The sequence below is a fragment of the Anguilla anguilla genome, chromosome 4 (assembly GCF_013347855.1).
Source record: "Anguilla anguilla isolate fAngAng1 chromosome 4, fAngAng1.pri, whole genome shotgun sequence".
Taxonomy (NCBI): domain Eukaryota; kingdom Metazoa; phylum Chordata; class Actinopteri; order Anguilliformes; family Anguillidae; genus Anguilla; species Anguilla anguilla.
In genome coordinates this window covers 66,151,297-66,172,631 of record NC_049204.1, presented here as the reverse complement: position 1 = coordinate 66,172,631, position 21,335 = coordinate 66,151,297, and the positions used below count along the sequence as shown (strand labels likewise).

Genomic DNA, 21,335 nt, shown 5'->3' with positions numbered 1-21,335 from the left:
GTTCTGAGCAATGTGGTACACGCATGCAATGGTAATGTTTGCAGACAATCAGACATGCTTTCGCACATGCTTTCTCCTCAAGGCAGGAATTAGACTGGTATTCTATATTTCTGATTTAAAATGACAGCATTGCTAAAAGACATAAGTAGGAGTTTGTGAGTTGCTGCAGGCTCTGTGCTGGTACAGTACGGTTTCCTCTCTCCTTGTACTCTGGGTTGCAGACCTGGGTCAAACCCTTATTTGTTTTGGCTTCAAATACATTTTTCTACACTTTACTGATCTTGTCTGGTGTATAGGAGCCTATGACATACTCTCAAAAAGAGCAGACCCCATCTCCTGGTCCTACTGGCTGGCTCAGTTGCACCAGGCAAGATCAACAGAGCACAGAAAAGTATTTGAACCCAAAACAAATAGGTATTTGACCCAGGTCTGCTGGGTCGTCTCCATCAACAGACCTCCTGTCAGAAACAGGTACGACCAGACAGATCACATCTTTCTCTCTACAATCCCTGCTGCTGTTATTCTGGCCTCAGTCCAACACCACACCTCCTGCAGCTGTGGGCAGAAACCAGGAAGTCACTCCCACTCTCTCTGTCACGCAGTTTCACAGAAACGAAACTAGACTCTGTCTCTGTAACTGTGAGCAGTAAAATGGCTGAGGCCAGTATCTAGGTGGGTCAGCTCAAAACCAGGAAATATCTCCTGCTCTTTCTCACACAGACATAGAGAAACTAAACAACATTCTGAACTAAAACTAATCTGTGTTACTTTGAGCATTGAAATGGCACAGGCTGCAGATCTTCTGTATCAGGACCAGTTCAGCTGTGCGATATGTCTGGATCTACTGAAGGATCCGGTGACTATTCCCTGTGGACACAGTTACTGTATGGGCTGTATTAAGGGCTGCTGGGATCAGGATGATCATACTGGTGTCTACAGCTGTCCCCAGTGCAGACAGACCTTCACTCCAAGGCCTGTTTTAAGAAAAAGCACCATGCTGGCTGAAGTGGTAGAGAACCTGAAGAAGACAGGACTCCAAGCTGCTCCTCCTGCTCACTGTTACGCTGGACCCGGAGACGTGGCGTGTGATGTCTGTACTGGGAGAAAGTGCAAAGCCGTCAAGTCATGTCTTGCTTGTCTGGCCTCTTACTGCGAAACTCATCTCCAGCCTCACTATGAATCGCCTCCTCTTAAGAAGCACAAACTGGTGGAAGCCACTGGAAACCTGCAGGAGAAGATCTGCTCACATCATGACAAACTGCTGGAGGTTTACTGTCGTACTGATCAGCAGTGTATCTGTTATCTGTGTACTACTGAGGATCACAGAGGCCATGATACAGTCTCAGCTGCAGCAGAAAGGACTGAGAAACAGGTAAGGACTGGACACCCTAACCCTAACCCTAACCCTAACCCTAACCCTAACCCTAACCCTAACCCTAACCCTAACCCTAACCCTAACCCTAACCCTAACCCTAACCCTAACCCTAACCCTAACCCTAACCCTAACCCTAACCCTAACCCTAACCCTAACCCTAACCCTAACCCTAACCCTAACCCTAACCCTAACCCTAACCCTAACCCTAACCCTAACCCTAACCCTAACCCTAACCCTAACCCTAACCCTAACCCTAACCCTAACCCTAACCCTAACCCTAACCCTAACCCTAACCCTAACCCTAACCCTAACCCTAACCCTAACCCTAACCCTAACCCTAACCCTAACCCTAACCCTAACCCTAACCCTAACCCTAACCCTAACCCTAACCCTAACCCTAACCCTAACCCTAACCCTAACCCTAACCCTAACCCTAACCCTAACCCTAACCCTAACCCTAACCCTAACCCTAACCCTAACCCTAACCCTAACCCTAACCCTAACCCTAACCCTAACCCTAACCCTAACCCTAACCCTAACCCTAACCCTAACCCTAACCCTAACCCTAACCCTAACCCTAACCCTAACCCTAACCCTAACCCTAACCCTAACCCTAACCCTAACCCTAACCCTAACCCTAACCCTAACCCTAACCCTAACCCTAACCCTAACCCTAACCCTAACCCTAACCCTAACCCTAACCCTAACCCTAACCCTAACCCTAACCCTAACCCTAACCCTAACCCTAACCCTAACCCTAACCCTAACCCTAACCCTAACCCTAACCCTAACCCTAACCCTAACCCTAACCCTAACCCTAACCCTAACCCTAACCCTAACCCTAACCCTAACCCTAACCCTAACCCTAACCCTAACCCTAACCCTAACCCTAACCCTAACCCTAACCCTAACCCTAACCCTAACCCTAACCCTAACCCTAACCCTAACCCTAACCCTAACCCTAACCCTAACCCTAACCCTAACCCTAACCCTAACCCTAACCCTAACCCTAACCCTAACCCTAACCCTAACCCTAACCCTAACCCTAACCCTAACCCTAACCCTAACCCTAACCCTAACCCTAACCCTAACCCTAACCCTAACCCTAACCCTAACCCTAACCCTAACCCTAACCCTAACCCTAACCCTAACCCTAACCCACAACCTATAATTTGACCTTAACCAAAACTTAACCAAATTTGTTTAGTTTAACTGGAAACAGCAGGCTTGCCATGTTTTTGAAAAAATAAAAATAAAACAAATAAATGAAAAAATTGGGAGAGTGCTGAAAAAATATATTTATTTATTAGCAGTAGGAGCGAAAAAGTCCAACTGCACTGCTATTAGATACACTTTTCAAAACCTCAATTATCTTCCTCAGGCAGCATTTAGGAAACAATCTTTAAAAAAAATTTTTAAAAACACATGCATTTCATATAAATCTGTGTTTGTGTAAGATGTATTGTACGTGTTAAACTTCCCTGACCGTGGTGAGACGTGTGCTGGAGCCTGTAGGGTGATTGATTATCGAGACACGTGCGTTTCTCACACACAAACGAGGGTTCGATACCTCCATGGATCTGTCTCAGCTGTGGTCCCTTATCCATCAGTTACTGTCCCTCCTTTCTACCTGTTTGAATTAATAAAAAAATACAAAAGGAGGCTGAGATTGTTCTGTTCCCGTTTAAAAAAAAAAAATTAAAAAAACTCCCCGATCATGATTTAGCTCACACTACTTTTTCAGATACGCGAACCTTTCAGCTTCCTCAGTATTAATCAAAACATAAAAATTGTTCAGATTTACTGAACAATTAAATTACTCAATGTTGCTGCCCCTTTTCTTTTGCTTAAATCTGATTGATTCTGATTGATTTTTAGCATTACTGCGTTGTCTCTTTTCTTTTACTTACCTCTCTAAAAACATAATTTAAAAAGGGTGTTTCGTTAGAATTACACATTGTTAAAACTTTAGTAAATGCATTTGTTAAGTGGTTTCCAGGTCTGAAGTCCACAGTGATAAAGCAGTAAGAGCAGGAAGTGAACCCAAGTCAGCTCTCTGTGACAGCTCTGTTCACACCCCTCAGCCCCCTGTTCACTCCCTGAATGGGAATCAACACGGCTGGAGCAGCTAGCTCGCTCGTTTTAGGCTGCATTCAGACCAGATCAGGCAATGCGGCACCTTCCCGCAGGGTTGTGTGGAGGTGTGGGCGTGTCACTACATGGCCCATTTGTGTGACGTCATGTTGTGAACTTTAACCCCCCCCCCCCATTTCCTGTCCGCTAACTCAAACAAATGGACGCAAACCGAAGGAAGCTTCTTGCTATCGTTATTTTGCAGCGTAGACTGCCAGCCAGACGCAGACGTCTAAGCTGGGTACACAAAATAAACCAAGCGAGGACACAACTGGGAGAGTATCATCGTTTGGTCCGTGAACTCCGCCTGGATACAGCCCGTGATTGGCCACCGCAGCGCGACGTCGGGTTGCGTTACGGCAAAAGCTGATTCTGGTTCTACTTCTTCCCGCACGGCCGCCGCAGGGTTTTTTCTGCACCCCATGCGGTCCCGCAGCCTAAACGCACTACCCCCATTCAAATGAACGGGAGGACTGCCGTTTTACCTGCATTGCCTGATCTGGTCTGAATGCAGCCGTAGAAGCTTTAACTGTGAGGCCGGTATAATTCTACACACTGACGTACTGTACATAAAACATGTCATAGAATTTTAAATAATTAGAAATATTCAATTTTAATTGAACAGTTTAACATTGTTAAATTACATTACATTGCATTTAATTGGTAGAGGCTTTTGTCAAAAGCGACGTACAATGAGTGCGAGGGTCAGGGTTTGAACCTGATCCTGGCTGCGACCGGTAGCCAGTGGAGTGACCTCAGCGGAGAAGTGACATTCAGAGAACTTAGGTCGGTTTAAGACATTGTAATGTGATCAGAAAAAATGATCTATCCACAGGAACAGCTGGGGGTGACACAGAGTAAATTCCAGCAGATAATCCAGGAGAAAGAGAAGGAGCTGCAGGATCTGAGACAGGCTGTGCAGTCAATCAAGGTGGGTACTGACCAGAGGAGAAGACAAAAGCTGGCTGCTGGAAGAGCCATTTCAGGGCTCAGTCAGGGATCTCCTCCAGTCACCAGTGAGGAGCCCTGTGTTGGGCCACTTTCCAGCCATGTGGGGCTCAATCCCACTGAGCCACACTGTGGTGAACAGTCTGGGACCCAGTAAGAGCTGAGTGAAAGGCCTCATTAAAATACAGCCCTCCTCTCTCCTAACAGCGCTCTGCACAGGCAGCAGTGGAGGACAGTGAGAAGATCTTTAATGAGCTGATCACCTCCATTGAGAGAAGGTGCTCTGAAGTGAAAGAGATGATCAGAGATCAGGAGAAGGCTGAGGTGAGTCGGACTGAAGGACTCCTGGAGCGACTGGAGCAGGAGATTGCTGAGCTGAGGAGGAGAGACGCTGAGCTGGAGCAGCTTTCACACACAGAGGATCACATCCATTTCCTCCAGGTAACATCACTGGCTCTCTGACAGTCTGCAACATGTACAATACATGGTGAGGTGTGGTCCTCATTTACAAAGATCTGCTCCTGGCATCTGCACAGGAATCTGTATTGAGAGTGTTCTCTCTATGTCCATCTGCAGAGCTGTCAGTCTCTCTGTGCCCTTCCTGGACCTGGAGACTTACCCAGGATCACTGTTGATCCACACGTCTCTTTTGAGGCTGTGAGGAAATCTGTCTCTGAGCTGAAAGAGCGACTGGAGGACATCTGCAAGGGAGAACTGATAAAAGTTTTTACATCAGGTTTTAACGTTTACCTCAGTAAAAACCAATGTAAATTTTATAATACATGTTATTATAAATATATATATTATATATTATCTCTCTTTCTCTCTCTATTTTTCCCCTCCTCAGTAAAGGGAGTCTATACCACAAAACTCATGACCAGAGGGGATTTCACACAATGTGAGTCTGTTTCCACAAACACTCCACCTTTATGTCTTTAAGACAGGCCCCATAGCTCAGTGGTTCTCAAACTTGGTCCTGGGGGACCCCTGTGTATGCTGGTTTTCATTCCAACCTCAGCAGCAATCCCAGAATTTTAACAAGATGTTAATTTTTCTTAATTAGGTGCTTTTCATGTTTTAGAGCTGGAGTTCGAGTTTGAGAACCACTGCCATAGCTTGACTATCTTGGTAACTCCACTGGGTTTAGCTGATCTGCATAGTATTCGTACAGTAGTTAACACCATTTTTGCTTATAATGTCAAAAAGGGGAATCATGTTCTGAGAAAAAAGCAGAGGATCCAAAACAGATCCTTGTGGTACTCCAAAATTTACCTGTGATTTCTCAGATGACTTGTTGTTTACCTGAATAAACTGAAATCAGTAAGATAGGATTTAAACCACAAAAGAGCTTGCCCATGAGACCAATTGAAGTTTTTATCCTGCAGAGGAGGTTATGTTGACCTGCTGTACCAAAGGCAGCTCTTAAGTCAAGTAGGACTATTATGGAGATACAGATGCACATGCATACGTAACAGAATTGTGCTTGAGTCCGAGGTGGGATTTGAACCCGAGCCTCTCACTTGCCCAAAGATGCCGTAGGCAAATGCGTTACCAGTCAGCCAAAGGCAAACTTACCCCTAGCTAAGGGCAACATCATTATTTTTTATTTTGAGGGTTGCATTGCCAATGAATGCTGTCACGGTAACCTGCTACGAGGCCTTTACCGCACTTTACTGTGCTTCACTAGCGAACTTGCCGAGCTACTCCTGCTACAAACACACACACAAACACAAGAACACACGAACACACACACAAACACAAACACAAACACAAACACAAACACATAGAGAGCAGTGGGTAGCACTGTCGCCCCACTAGAATAGACCAACTCTCTGTGTGGCGTTTCCACCCAATCCCACGTGGGTTTCTTCCGGGTACTCCGGGTTTCCTCCCACAGTACAAAGACATGCAGGTAGGTAGAACTGGAGGCTCTAAATTGCCCATAGGCATGAGTGTGCAAATTAAGGGTGAGTGAATGGTGTGTGTGCCCTGCGATAGATTGGCGGCCTGTCCAGGGTGTATCCCTGCCTGCATGCTGAGATAAGCACCCGCCACAGCCCTGCCCAGGATAAGCGGGTACAGATAACGGATGGACGGATGGACATTTTTATGCTTTCATGGTCAGCACCCCTGACAGGCTCTCCTGGTTGGCAGGTGGAGGGTTTGGGGATCCCAGTGATGTTGCGGCCTGGGCCAGCGGTTCCGGTGCCACGCCCACCCCCACTGGCCCCGCCCACCCTGCCACTCCCAGATTTGGCTTCGGCTACAGTCGGTAAGACCTGCATCCACAGCCTCACACAGCGCAGGCCCGTGGGGCTTTTTAGTCGTCGGATCTGAACGGGAGTTTTATGCAGCCAGTCAGATCAGCTCAGAAACGGGGACTGCTGAAGGTAGCGAGCCTCTCAAGGCTCATACGTCCCTCCCCCACCTCCCGCCCCCCCCTCACTCAGAATTGTTTCTGCTGCTCCATGTCCTCTCACAGGTTGGTCCGCTAGCTGGCAGCTCCCACTACGAACGCTCACACTACCTGTATCCAGCCAAAACCCCCAAGTGCCTCACAATGCTTTGCTTGGCAGGGCGGCAGTGAGGCATGATGGGTAAAGAGCTGGTCAGGAAAATGGCGAGCATTGTTGGGCTGAATGGCCTGTTCTTGTCATTATGTTATGTTATGTTATGTTATGTTATGTTATGTTATGTTATGTTATGTTATGTTGTTATGTTATGTTATGTTATGTTAAAGAAAAAAGACAGGACATGGCATCCCGGTCAGACGAAGGGGAGTAGAAATCACTCCCTTAAATTACGTCGCGTGACATTCATTTGGCGGATTCCCGTCGTCCGCGGCGACCGACGACGCAGCAGAACGTAACGGTGCTCACCTGCCCCGCTGTAAATAAACACGGACCTCTCCTCACGCCGCAGGCCCCCCAGCGCAGACGCCCCGGGACAGAAGCCCATCCCAGGCCGCAGGATCATCAAGACCGCGGTCCGGCGGCGGAAATGACCCGCGGGCAGCTCCTCACCTTTCAGACTCGCTCCTCACCTCTCAGACTCGCTCCTCACCTCTCAGACTCGCTCCTCACCTCTCAGACTCGCTGCTCCTCACCTCTCAGACTCACTCCTCACCTCTCGGACTCGCTCCTCACCTCTCGGACTCGCTCCTCACCTCTCAGACTCGCTCCTCACCTCTCAGACTCGCTGCTCCTCACCTCTCAGACTCGCTCCTCCTCACCTCTCAGACTCGCTCCTCACCTCTCAGACTCGCTCCTCACCTCTCGGACTCGCTCCTCACCTCTCGGACTCGCTCCTCACCTCTCAGACTCGCTCCTCACCTCTCGGACTCGCTGCTCCTCACCTCTCAGACTCGCTCCTCACCTCTCGGACTCGCTGCTCCTCACCTCTCGGACTCGCTCCTCACCTCTCAGACTCGCTCCTCACCTCTCAGACTCGCTCCTCACCTCTCAGACTCGCTGCTCCTCACCTCTCAGACTCGCTCCTCACCTCTCAGACTCGCTCCTCACCTCTCAGACTCGCTGCTCCTCACCTCTCAGACTCACTCCTCACCTCTCAGACTCGCTGCTCCTCACCTCTCAGACTCGCTGCTCCTCACCTCTCAGACTCGCTGCTCCTCACCTCTCAGACTCGCTCCTCACCTCTCAGACTCGCTGCTCCTCACCTCTCAGACTCGCTGCTCCTCACCTCTCGGACTCGCTCCTCACCTCTCGGACTCGCTCCTCACCTCTCGGACTCGCTCCTCACCTCTCGGACTTGGTCCTCACATCACCGTTACCGCCCTCAAACACGGGATGCGCAGGCGGGCGCCATAAAAAGGCCCGAAGGCTCATCCCAGGGATTTTGTTTGAATCTGCAGTGAAAATAAATCTGTTCCACTCCCTGCGTTTTCTCTCTGAACCGCGCGGCCCAGTATTCCGTACAGCGTGCGTTGGGTTCTGACGTCGCTTTTTTACAATTTACGGCGGAGTTCCCCGATTGCGGTCATTTGCGTCTGAATGACGTGGGTTTGAGGAGAAGGTCTTTGAAAAAGGACGCCCACGGCGAGAGAGCGGAAAGAGCCCAGAGTGAGCATTGGCCCTGTGAAAACGACGCGTCTGCTGCCCTTCTGGCATTAGCGACGGCAAACGGGTCACAAGGCCGTCGCCTGAGATCAGTTCTGCACTTAAAAACAGCTTGCCGGGCTGATTGCTCCGTCACCATTTACGTTACTGCAGGCAAAAGCCACCGCTGCTTATCCCATTACTACAGCGAGATTTTGATGATTCTTCATTATAATGCTAATCCTTTCCAAAAGTGTCCAGGAAGCGCACAGCGTCGTAATTTAAGGGTTAGTTGTGAGTCCTCGATTGGCTAGAGAGTGCGCAGCCCCTTGAATAAGGTCTAAACTGGATGCTGATTGAAAGTAAATCGCAAAAAGCCAGAGGACACAGAGGCTGCCTCCAGGACTGGGGGTTTTGACGCCCATGCACAAACAGGGAAAAAGAAACCACAAAACCCTCTGCAATCTCATCAGCCAGTGGAATGTGTCCTGTGTGAATTAAACCCAATAGAAGAAGCCCATAGACTAACCAGGAAATCACATTCACATCAAAGCTCTCAGTGATGTGTGTTTTATGAGCTGTTGGAAGTCTCTCTCTCTCTCTCTCTCTCTCTCTCTCTCTCTCTCCCTCTCTCTCTTTCCTCTCTCTCTCTCTCTCTCTCTCTCTCTTTCCTCTCTCTCTCTCTCTCTCTCTCTCCACTCCCTGATCTGTTCAGCCTGGCCTCTGTCCAACACCACACCTCCTGCTGCTGTGGGCTGAACCAGGAAGTCACTCCCCCTCTCTCTGTCACACAGTTTCAGAGAAACAAAACTGAACTCTGTCAGTGTTAGCAGTAAAATGGCTGAAGGTGGAGTTTTACTGGATCAGGACCAGTTGAGCTGTGCAATCTGTCTGGATCTACTGAAGGATCCGGTGACTATTTCCTGTGGACACAGTTTCTGTTTGGGCTGTATTAAGGACTGCTGGGATCAGGATGATCATACTGGTGTCTACAGCTGTCCCCAGTGCAGAGAGACTTTCGCCCCAAGGCCTGTTTTAAGAAAAAGCACTATGCTGGCTGAAGTGGTGGAGAAACTGAAGAAGACAGGACTCCAAGCTGCTCCTCCTGCTCACTGTTACTCTGGACCTGGAGATGTGGCGTGTGATGTCTGCACTGGGAGAAAGCGCAAAGCTGTCAAGTCCTGTCTGGTGTGTCTGGCGTCTTACTGTGAAACTCACCTCCAGCCTCACTATGAATCTCCTGCCTTTAAGAAACACAAACTGGTCAAAGCCACTGGAAACCTGCAGGAGAACATCTGCTCTCATCATGACAAACTGCTGGAGGTTTACTGTCGTACTGATCAGCAGTGTATCTGTTATCTGTGTACGATGGATGAACACAGAGGCCATGATACAGTCTCAGCTGCAGCAGAAAGGACTGAGAAACAGGTAAGGACTGGAGCTCGTAAACATGACACTCATGCTTTGTTACAGTAATCATTTTAGCTTATAACTACGGTATGTAAAATTAAGACCTGTTATGTTATTGAATTTCTATATATATATATATATATATATTTATAAGTAAAGTTGAATACATTTGAAAAAATAATTTTAAAAGGCAGTGATTTCCAGGTCTGAACTCCACAGTGATAAAGCAGTAAGAGCAGGAAGTGAACCCAAGTCAGCTCTCTGTGACAGCTCTGTTCACACCCCTCACCCCCCTATTCACTGCCTGAATGGGAATCAACATGGCTGGAGCAGCTAATTCACTCACACAGTGTAGAAGCTTTACATAAAAGACCAGTTCACTTTCACAAACTGATCTGCAGAATTTCAAATAAGATGATGTTTATTTATTATATTTAGTGTTAAACATAAACATCCCCCCCCCCCCTTTTTCATGACACATGTTGCCCCATCCCAGCACTTTTGGTACTTTGTATTTGTCCTAATACTGTAGCTTATTCTTCTGCCTAGTTGGCTTTGCAGAGGTTAGGTCTGAATAATGTTCACTGTGTGAACTAAACTGTGTTCTTGGCTAGAAATAGCTGTACAAAATAAGTATTGTACCTTACTGAACCTGTGTTTAGCAGTTGTCTATGACCATGAAATGCACTTTTTGTACGTCGCTTTGGATAAAAGCGTCTGCCAAATAAATGTAATGTAATGTACATAGTGATATTATTTAACAAATGTGAATGCATTGTACTATGATATAATTGAAAAAATACTTGATCAACAGAAGCAGCTGGGGGAGACACAGATTAAATTCCAGCAGAGAATCCAGAAGAGAGAGAAGGAGCTGCAGGATCTGAGACAGGCTGTGCAGTCACTCAAGGTGGGTACTGACCAGAGGAGAAGACAACAGCTGGCTGCTGGAAGAGCCATTTCAGGGCTCAGTCAGGGCTCTCCTCCAGTCAGCCAGTGAGGAGCCCAGTGTTGGGCCACTTTCCAGCCCTGTGGAGCTCAATCCCACTGAGCCACAATGTGGGGAGCAGGCTGTCTGGGGTCCCAGGAAGAGCTGAGTGAAAGGCCTAGTTAAAATGTACAACCCCCCTCTCTCTGTCTCCTAACAGCGCTCTGCACAGGCAGCAGTGGAGGACAGCGAGAGGATCTTTACTGAGCTGATCCGCTCCATTGAAAGAAGGCGCTCTGAGGTGAAAGAGCTGATCAGAGATCAGGAGAAGGCTGCAGTGAGTCGGGCTGAAAGACTCCTGAAGCGACTGGAGCAGGAGATTGCTGAGCTGAGGAGGAGAGATGCTGAGCTGGAGCAGCTTTCACACACAGAGGATCACATCCAGTTCCTCCAGGTAACATCACTGACTCTCTGACAGTCTGCACTGTGTATATTGTACATACGTGGTGAGGGGTGTTCCTCATTTAGACTGATCTGTTACTGACATCTACACAAGAATCTGAGTTGAGACTGTTCTCTGTCTGTCTGTCTGTCTGTCTGTCTGTCTGTCTACAGAGCTGTCAGTCTCTCTGTGTCCCTCCTGGACTTGAAGACTTCCCCAGCATCACTGTCAGTCCACACATCTCTTTTGAGGCTGTGAGAAAATCTGTCTCTGAACTAAAAGAGCAACTGGAGGATTTCTGCAAGGTGGAACTGGTCAAAATTTCTGAATCAGGTTGTTAAAGTTTTTTAATCCTTAACCAATGATACATTGGAGCAAATATATGGAGTATAATATTCTAAATCCATGTGTTGACATCATCCTTAAATCTCCCCCTGCATATGTATATATATATTTTTTTGTCCTTTTCTCTCACTCTGTTCCTGCAGTGAAAGAAGTCCATGCTGTAGAGCCCAGGACCAGAGAGGATTTCTTACAGTGTGAGTGCTCGCTCTGAATCTCTCATCTGAGACACACACACACACACACACACACACACACACACACTAGTCTGCTAGCCATTCTACATCTTGCAGGTGGGGGGTGGGGGGGGGGAGCAGCTAAATCCAAATTTTATTTGAGGAAAATATGTCCTGGGATTTTCCAGAGCCATCAAACAGAAAATTCAAAATCAAATTTGTGATTGCCTGGATGGCAATATACACATATATATATTTTTTAGGACTTTTTTTAGGACTTTAGAGTGCAGCTGGATTCAAACCGGCAATGTCACAGAGTGCAATGAGCTCATGTATAGTCCTCTACGAGCTACACCTCAAGTAACGCACCCCGTAAAGTGCACATATTTACAATTTTCTGCAATGAATTTCCTGCCAAAGCTCTACTGCTGTGGCCAGGATAAAAAAGACTGACCTTAGTGTCCTGACGGACGGTGGGTTTATGGGAAACTGCAAACCACCACTGCAGATTTGGTCATTAAAGGTACTGGAACTGTGACAACTGAAAACAGGGTTAAGCAGTAACTTAGCAGGCAGGCCAGTGTTAATTACTGAGAGCCAATAACCACTGCCTGAGCTTATTTCATTATTTATTTAAACACACACACACACACACACGCACACACACACACACACACACACACACCAGCCTCTCTCTATGAGAAACAATAATATACTGTATCATAGGTAGACTTTAGATAGACCTGTCCTCATATTAAATCTTAACCTCTCTTCCATCAGATTCCTGTCAGCTCACGCTGGACCCCAACACAGTGAATAAACGCCTCCGTCTCTCTGAGGGGAACAGAGAGGTGACCCGTGTGGGACAGATCCAGTCATATCCTGATCATCCAGAGAGATTTGAGTGCCGGCCCCAAGTGCTGTGCAGAGAGGGTCTGTCTGGACGCTGTTACTGGGAGGCTGAGTGGAGTGGGGTTGGGGTTGATATAGCAGTGTCATATAAAAATATCTGCAGGAAAGGGCTGGGTGATGACTGTGTTCTGGGACGTAATAACAAGTCCTGTAGTTTGTGCCTTAATGCCTTCAGTTACTCTTTCCTGCACAATAATAAGAGCACTGAAATCCCTGTTCCCCCCTCCTCCAAAGTAGGAGTGTACCTGGATCACAGGGCAGGAACTCTATCCTTCTACAGGGTCTCTGACACAATGACCCTCCTGCAGAGAGTCCAGACCACATTCAAACAGCCCCTCTATCCTGGGTTTGGGGTTTGGAGAGTTGGATCCTCTGTAAAACTGTGTGATCTGGGATGAGGCAGAGGGAAGATCAGATGTAATCAGAGTGAGAGAAAAACACTGCAGTGAAATACTGAGATGTAAATAAAATATTAAATTTCAGGGTCTGTTGAGGGGCTCAAACATTGGGAACATTAATTTAACAGCAGGTGCAACATTTTTTTAAATTGTTTTTTTTAGAGAATTTTTTATTTGAACATCATGTAAAATAAGAAAAATAAAAACATAACTGGAAGAGACTTCAACGTCATTCCTCCAAACTCGTCCTGACATAATCGACAGTCCCAGATATTCCACTGGATTGCAGGAGGATGTGACACCAAGTGGACAGGTCCACAAACACTACTGCCCATTCCAAAGAAAAAAACCTGAAAATCTGGGATCAAAAACTGAAGAGAGGTAAAGCTGGAATAAGACGGTAAATATGTGGGTTTAGAAAATAGGATCCTCTGCTTTCATTTCTGCTTCTTCCACACGGGAATTTTATAAATGCTTTGTAATGATCACACTGTTTGTAGAAAGTCCTTCTGTAGTTTATGTTCAGGTGTCCTTCGTACCAATGTGACGCTGGCTGGCCTTAAAATAGGATGGGTTATTGTGATGTCTTTAAGACTCTGATTTCAGTACAGAGTAGAAGTGCTGTGATTCACATAAGTTTGAAATGTATCATGTATGTTTTGTTGGGCGTTGTTCTGTAAGTCTTTTCGACCTTCAATAAAAACTCCTTTACAAACCCTGCACAGTCCAGACCACATTCTCTGAGGGGAGAGAGAGAAATTTGTCATTCGTTCTCAGAGTCTCTCTACCCTGGCTTTTTAGCGAGGTAAGAAACGCGTTTTATTTTCTCCCCTCTTACTTAAATTTGTGGGACAGCTCGGTGGCAGAGGTGTGAAGAGAAATGTTTATTTTGTGGAGGGGACTAGAGGAAGGAAGAGAAGCTTAAAACAGGCACAGGGCTTGGGGGGGGGGGGCGACGTTGGGGGAGGGCGGAATGAAAAGCAGGGCTTTGGCCTCTGTGAGTCTCCCGTCATATTCTTCCCCTCATACAGGAAGTACCTCATCTCCGCACTCTCTCATGCCGGAAGTGCCTCACCTCTGCACCCTCTCATACAGGAAGTACCTCACCTCCGCACCCCCTCATACAGGAAGTACCTCACCTCCGCACCCCCTCATACAGGAAGTGCCTCACCACCACACCCCCTCATACAGGAAGTACCTCATCTCCGCACTCTCTCATGCCGGAAGTGCCTCACCTCTGCACCCTCTCATACAGGAAGTACCTCACCTCCGCACCCCCTCATACAGGAAGTACCTCACCTCCGCACCCTCTCATACAGGAAGTACCTTACCTCCGCACCCCCTCATACAGGAAGTGCCTCACCACCACACCCCCTCATACAGGAAGTGCCTCACCTCCGCACCCCCTCATACAGGAAGTGCCTCACCACCGCTCCCCTGCAGCCGAAGTGCTTAGGTAATGACACGATGATCACAGAGGCCATGATACAGTCTCAGCTGCAGCAGAAAGGAATGAAAGACAGGTAAGGACTGGACACCCTAACCCTAACCCTAACCCTAACCCTAACCCTAACCCTAACCCTAACCCTAACCCTAACCCTAACCCTAACCCTAACCCTAACCCTAACCCTAACCCTAACCCTAACCCTAACCCTAACCCTAACCCTAACCCTAACCCTAACCCTAACCCTAACCCTAACCCTAACCCTAACCCTAACCCTAACCCTAACCCTAACCCTAACCCTAACCCTAACCCTAACCCTAACCCTAACCCTAACCCTAACCCTAACCCTAACCCTAACCCTAACCCTAACCCTAACCCTAACCCTAACCCTAACCCTAACCCTAACCCTAACCCTAACCCTAACCCTAACCCTAACCCTAACCCTAACCCTAACCCTAACCCTAACCCTAACCCTAACCCTAACCCTAACCCTAACCCTAACCCTAACCCTAACCCTAACCCTAACCCTAACCCTAACCCTAACCCTAACCCTAACCCTAACCCTAACCCTAACCCTAACCCTAACCCTAACCCTAACCCTAACCCTAACCCTAACCCTAACCCTAACCCTAACCCTAACCCTAACCCTAACCCTAACCCTAACCCTAACCCTAACCCTAACCCTAACCCTAACCCTAACCCTAACCCTAACCCTAACCCTAACCCTAACCCTAACCCTAACCCTAACCCTAACCCTAACCCTAACCCTAACCCTAACCCTACCCTAACCCTAACCCTAACCCTAACCCTAACCCTAACCCTAACCCTAACCCTAACCCTAACCCTAACCCTAACCCTAACCCTAACCCTAACCCTAACCCTAACCCTAACCCTAACCCTAACCCTAACCCTAACCCTAACCCTAACCCTAACCCTAACCCTAACCCTAACCCTAACCCTAACCCTAACCCTAACCCTAACCCTAACCCTAACCCTAACCCTAACCCTAACCCTAACCCTAACCACCCAAGAACAGTTTGGAATTGAACATATTGAAAATATTTCAAAACACACTCCCAAGAAATACTTAATACATTTTTACAGTTTTCAGAATTTTCAGTTCAGTACAAGTATCAAGCAGTAATTGCTTTATAATTTGACCTTAACCAAATTTGTTTAGTTTAACTCGAAACAGCAGACGCCATGTTTTTGAAAAAATAAAAATAAAACAAATAAATGAAAAAATTGGGAGAGTGCTGAAAAAATATATTTATTTATTAGCAGTAGGAGCGAAAAAGTCCAACTGCACTGCTATTAGATACACTTTTCAAAACCTCAATTATCTTCCTCAGGCAGCATTTAGGAAACAATCTTTAAAAAATTTTTTTAAAAACACATGCATTTCATATAAATCTGTGTTTGTGTAAGATGTATTGTACGTGTTAAACTTCCCTGACCGTGGTGAGACGTGTGCTGGAGCCTGTAGGGTGATTGATTATCGAGACACGTGCGTTTCTCGCACACAAACGAGGGTTCGATACCTGGATCATGGATCTGTCTCAGCTGTGGTCCCTTATCCATCAGTTACTGTCCCTCCTTTCTACCTGTTTGAATTAATAAAAAATACAAAAGGAGGCTGAGATTGTTCTGTTCCCGTTTAAAAATTAAAAATAAAAAAAACTCCCCGATCATGATTTAGCTCACAATAATACTGAGGAAGCTGAAAGGTTCGCGTATCTGAAAAAGTATTAAATCTGAACAATTTTTATGTTTTATGTTGCTGTCCCTTTTCTTTTGCTTAAATCTGATTGATTCTGATTGATTTTTAACATTACTGCGTTGTCTCTTTTCTTTTACTTACCTCTCTAAAAACATAATTTAAAAAGGGTGTTTCGTTAGAATTACACATTGTTAAAACTTTACTAAATGCATTTGTTAAGTGGTTTCCAGGTCTGAAGTCCACGGTGATAAAGCAGTAAGGGCAGGAAGTGAACCCAAGTCAGCTCTCTGTGACAGCTCTGTTCACACCCCTCACCCCCCTGTTCACTCCCTGAATGGGAATCAACATGGCTGGAGCAGCTAGCTCGCTCGCACAGTTTAGGCTGCATTCAGACCAGATCAGGCAATGCAGCACCTTCCCGCAGGGTTGTGCTGAGGTGTGGGCGTGTCACTACATGGCCCATTTGTGTGACGTCATGTTGTGAACTTTAACCCCCCCCCCCATTTCCTGTCCGCTAACTCAAACAAATGGACGCAAACCGAAGGAAGCTTCTTGCTATCGTTATTTTGCAGCGTAGACTGCCAGCCAGACGCAGACGTCTAAGCTGGGTACACAAAATAAACCAAGCAAGGACACAACTGGGAGAGTATCATCGTTTGGTCCGTGAACTCCGCCTGGATACAGCCCGTGATTGGCCACCGCAGCGCGACGTCGGGTTGCGTTACGGCAAAAGCTGATTCTGGTTCTACTTCTTCCCGCACGGCCGCCGCAGGGTTTTTTCTGCACCCCATGCGGTCCCGCAGCCTAAACGCACTACCCCCATTCAAATGAACGGGAGGACTGCCGTTTTACCTGCATTGCCTGATCTGGTCTGAATGCAGCCGTAGAAGCTTTAACTGTGAGGCCAGTATAATTCTACACACTGACGTACTGTACATAAAACATGTCATAGAATTTTAAATAATTAGAAATATTCAATTTTAATTGAACAGTTTAACATTGTTAAATTACATTACATTGCATTTAATTGGTAGAGGCTTTTGTCAAAAGCGACGTACAATGAGTGCGAGGGTCAGGGTTTGAACCTGATCCTGGCTGCGACCGGTAGCCAGTGGAGTGACCTCAGCGGAGAAGTGACATTCAGAGAAATTAGGTCGGTTTAAGACATTGTAATGTGATCAGAAAAAATGATCTATCCACAGGAACAGCTGGGGGTGACACAGAGTAAATTCCAGCAGATAATCCAGGAGAAAGAGAAGGAGCTGCAGGATCTGAGACAGGCTGTGCAGTCAATCAAGGTGGGTACTGACCAGAGGAGAAGACAAAAGCTGGCTGCTGGAAGAGCCATTTCAGGGCTCAGTCAGGGATCTCCTCCAGTCACCAGTGAGGAGCCCTGTGTTGGGCCACTTTCCAGCCATGTGGGGCTCAATCCCACTGAGCCACACTGTGGTGAACAGTCTGGGACCCAGTAAGAGCTGAGTGAAAGGCCTCATTAAAATACAGCCCTCCTCTCTCTGTGTCTCCTAACAGCGCTCTGCACAGGCAGCAGTGGAGGACAGTGAGAAGATCTTTAATGAGCTGATCACCTCCATTGAGAGAAGGTGCTCTGAAGTGAAAGAGATGATCAGAGATCAGGAGAAGGCTGAGGTGAGTCCGACTGAAGGACTCCTGGAGCGACTGGAGCAGGAGATTGCTGAGCTGAGGAGGAGAGACGCTGAGCTGGAGCAGCTTTCACACACAGAGGATCACATCCATTTCCTCCAGGTAACATCACTGGCTCTCTGACAGTCTGCAACATGTACAATACATGGTGAGGTGTGGTCCTCATTTACAAAGATCTGCTCCTGGCATCTGCACAGGAATCTGTATTGAGAGTGTTCTCTCTATGTCCATCTGCAGAGCTGTCAGTCTCTCTGTGCCCTTCCTGGACCTGGAGACTTACCCAGGATCACTGTTGATCCACACGTCTCTTTTGAGGCTGTGAGGAAATCTGTCTCTGAGCTGAAAGAGCGACTGGAGGACGTCTGCAAGGGAGAACTGATAAAAGTTTTTACATCAGGTTTTAACGTTTACCTCAGTAAAAACCAATGTAAATTTTATAATACATGTTATTATAAATATATATATTATATATTATCTCTCTTTCTCTCTCTATTTTTCCCCTCCTCAGTAAAGGGAGTCTATACCACAAAACTCATGACCAGAGGGGATTTCACACAATGTGAGTCTGTTTCCACAAACACTCCACCTTTATGTCTTTAAGACAGGCCCCATAGCTCAGTGGTTCTCAAACTTGGTCCTGGGGGACCCCTGTGTATGCTGGTTTTCATTCCAACCTCAGCAGCAATCCCAGAATTTTAACAAGATGTTAATTTTTCTTAATTAGGTGCTTTTCATGTTTTAGAGCTGGAGTTCGAGTTTGAGAACCACTGCCATAGCTTGACTATCTTGGTAACTCCACTGGGTTTAGCTGATCTGCATAGTATTCGTACAGTAGTTAACACCATTTTTGCTTATAATGTCAAAAAGGGGAATCATGTTCTGAGAAAAAAGCAGAGGATCCAAAACAGATCCTTGTGGTACTCCAAAATTTACCTGTGATTTCTCAGATGACTTGTTGTTTACCTGAATAAACTGAAATCAGTGAGATAGGATTTAAACCACAAAAGAGCTTGCCCATGAGACCAATTGAAGTTTTTATCCTGCAGAGGAGGTTATGTTGACCTGCTGTACCAAAGGCAGCTCTTAAGTCAAGTAGGACTATTATGGAGATACAGATGCACATGCATACGTAACAGAATTGTGCTTGAGTCCGAGGTGGGATTTGAACCCGAGCCTCTCACTTGCCCAAAGATGCCGTAGGCAAATGCGTTACAAGTCAGCCAAAGGCAAATTTACCCCTAGCTAAGGGCAACATCATTATTATTTATTTTGAGGGTTGCATTGCCAATGAATGCTGTCACGGTAACCTGCTACGAGGCCTTTACCGCACTTTACTGTGCTTCACTAGCGAACTTGCCGAGCTGCTCCTGCTACACACACACACACACACACACACACACTGCTCCTGCTACACACACACACACACACACACTACTCCTGCTACACGCACACACACACACACACACACACACACACACTACTCCTGCTATACACACACACACACACACACACACACACACTACTCCTGCTACACACATACACACATGCACACACACACACACACACTGCTCCTGCTACACACACACACACACACACACACACACACACTACTACTGCTACACACACACACACACTACGCCTGCTTCACACACACACACAAACACATGAACACACAAACACACGAACACATAGAGAGCAGTGGGTAGCACTGTCGCCCCACAGGAATAGACCAACTCTCTGTGTGGCGTTTCCACCCAATCCCACGTGGGTTTCCTCCGGGTACCCCGGGTTTCCTTCCACAGTACAAAGACATGCAGGTAGGTAGAACTGGAGGCTCTAAATTGCCCATAGGCATGAGTGTGCGAATTAAGGGTGAGTGAATGGTGTGTGTGCCCTGCGATAGATTGGCGGCCTGTCCAGGGTGTATCCCTGCCTGCATGCTGAGATAAGCACCCGCCGCAGCCCTGCCCAGGATAAGCGGGTACAGATAACGGATGGACGGATGGACATTTTTATGCTTTCATGGTCAGCACCCCTGACAGGCTCTCCTGGTTGGCAGGTGGAGGGTTTGGGGATCCCAGTGATGTTGCGGCCTGGGCCAGCGGTTCCGGTGCCACGCCCACCCCCACTGGCCCCGCCCACCCTGCCACTCCCAGATTTGGCTTCGGCTACAGTCGGTAAGACCTGCATCCACAGCCTCACACAGCGCAGGCCCGCGGGGCCTTTTAGTCGTCGGATCTGAACGGGAGTTTTATGCAGCCAGTCAGATCAGCTCAGAAACGGGGACTGCTGAAGGTAGCGAGCCTCTCAAGGCTCATACGTCCCTCCCCCACCTCCCGCCCCCCCCTCACTCAGAATTGTTTCTGCTGCTCCATGTCCTCTCACAGGTTGGTCCGCTAGCTGGCAGCTCCCACTACGAACGCTCACACTACCTGTATCCAGCCAAAACCCCCAAGTGCCTCACAATGCTTTGCTTGGCAGGGCGGCAGTGAGGCATGATGGGTAAAGAGCTGGTCAGGAAAATGGCGAGCATTGTTGGGCTGAATGGCCTGTTCTTGTCATTATGTTATGTTATGTTATGTTATGTTATGTTATGTTATGTTATGTTATGTTATGTTGTTATGTTATGTTATGTTATGTTAAAGAAAAAAGACAGGACATGGCATCCCGGTCAGACGAAGGGCAGTAGAAATCACTCCCTTAAATTACGTCGCGTGACATTCATTTGGCGGATTCCCGTCGTCCGCGGCGACCGACGACGCAGCAGAACGTAACGGTGCTCACCTGCCCCGCTGTAAATAAACACGGACCTCTCCTCACGCCGCAGGCCCCCCAGCGCAGACGCCCCGGGACAGAAGCCCATCCCAGGCCGCAGGATCATCAAGACCGCGGTCCGGCGGCGGAAATGACCCGCGGGCAGCTCCTCACCTCTCGGACTCGCTCCTCACCTCTCAGACTCGCTCCTCACCTCTCGGACTCGCTCCTCACCTCTCAGACTCGCTGCTCCTCACCCCTCAGACACGCTCCTCACCTCTCGGACTCACTCCTCACCTCTCAGACTCGCTCCTCACCTCTCAGACTCGCTCCTCACCTCTCAGACTCGCTCCTCACCTCTCAGACTCGCTCTTCACCGCTCAGACTCGCTGCTCCTCACCTCTCAGACTCGCTCCTCACCTCTCAGACTCGCTGCTCCTCACCTCTCAGACTCGCTGCTCCTCACCTCTCAGGGGGGGATTGAGTGGGGCGCCATAAAAAGGCCCGAAGGCTCATCCCAGGGATTTTGTTTGAATCTGCAGTGAAAATAAATCTGTTCCACTCCCTGCGTTTTCTCTCTGAACCGCGCGGCCCAGTATTCCGTACAGCGTGCGTTGGGTTCTGACGTCGCTTTTT

General features: G+C 47.7%; 3 protein-coding genes across 12 annotated transcripts in view; all 3 read left to right on the top strand.

Annotated features, from left to right (window-relative positions):
• LOC118225974 (E3 ubiquitin/ISG15 ligase TRIM25-like) overlaps positions 1–21,335 on the top strand; it is a 487,938-nt gene that overhangs the window by 32,493 nt on the left and 434,110 nt on the right. For 7 of the 8 annotated variants that reach the window (XM_035415153.1, XM_035415152.1, XM_035415148.1 and 4 more), the window contains exon 7: positions 13,163–13,839. The exons of the other annotated variant lie outside the window; for it this stretch is intronic. The gene's annotated coding sequence lies outside the window, so the exon portion shown is untranslated. Of the gene's footprint in view, positions 1–13,162; positions 13,840–21,335 lie in introns of those variants that run through there. 8 annotated transcript variants of the gene reach the window in all.
• LOC118225999 (E3 ubiquitin/ISG15 ligase TRIM25-like) lies at positions 490–21,267 on the top strand. Of its 2 annotated transcripts, XM_035415200.1 has the most exons (8): positions 626–1,372; positions 4,344–4,439; positions 4,664–4,897; positions 5,033–5,192; positions 5,304–5,354; positions 6,611–6,728; positions 7,379–7,426; positions 20,773–21,267. In XM_035415200.1, the coding sequence occupies exons 1-8, from the start codon at positions 782–784 to the stop codon at positions 20,852–20,854; spliced, it is 1,380 nt and encodes a 459-aa protein (XP_035271091.1). In that variant the 5' UTR covers positions 626–781; the 3' UTR covers positions 20,855–21,267. The 2 variants fall into 2 exon arrangements, with proteins under 2 accessions (XP_035271092.1, XP_035271091.1); XM_035415201.1 differs by lacking the exons at positions 6,611–6,728; positions 7,379–7,426; positions 20,773–21,267 and adding an exon at positions 6,455–6,571 and having other exon boundaries at positions 490–1,372.
• On the top strand, positions 8,257–21,267 carry LOC118225976 (tripartite motif-containing protein 16-like). 2 transcript variants are annotated; one of them, XM_035415163.1, is made up of 6 exons: positions 8,257–9,939; positions 17,486–17,581; positions 17,814–18,047; positions 18,183–18,342; positions 18,454–18,504; positions 20,005–21,267. In XM_035415163.1, exons 1-6 carry the CDS (start codon positions 9,349–9,351, stop codon positions 20,124–20,126), a joined length of 1,254 nt encoding a protein of 417 aa, XP_035271054.1. In that variant the 5' UTR covers positions 8,257–9,348; the 3' UTR covers positions 20,127–21,267. The 2 variants fall into 2 exon arrangements, with proteins under 2 accessions (XP_035271054.1, XP_035271053.1); XM_035415162.1 differs by lacking the exons at positions 17,486–17,581; positions 17,814–18,047; positions 18,183–18,342; positions 18,454–18,504; positions 20,005–21,267 and adding exons at positions 10,736–10,831; positions 11,070–11,303; positions 11,465–11,624; positions 11,780–11,830; positions 12,590–13,699 and having other exon boundaries at positions 8,264–9,939.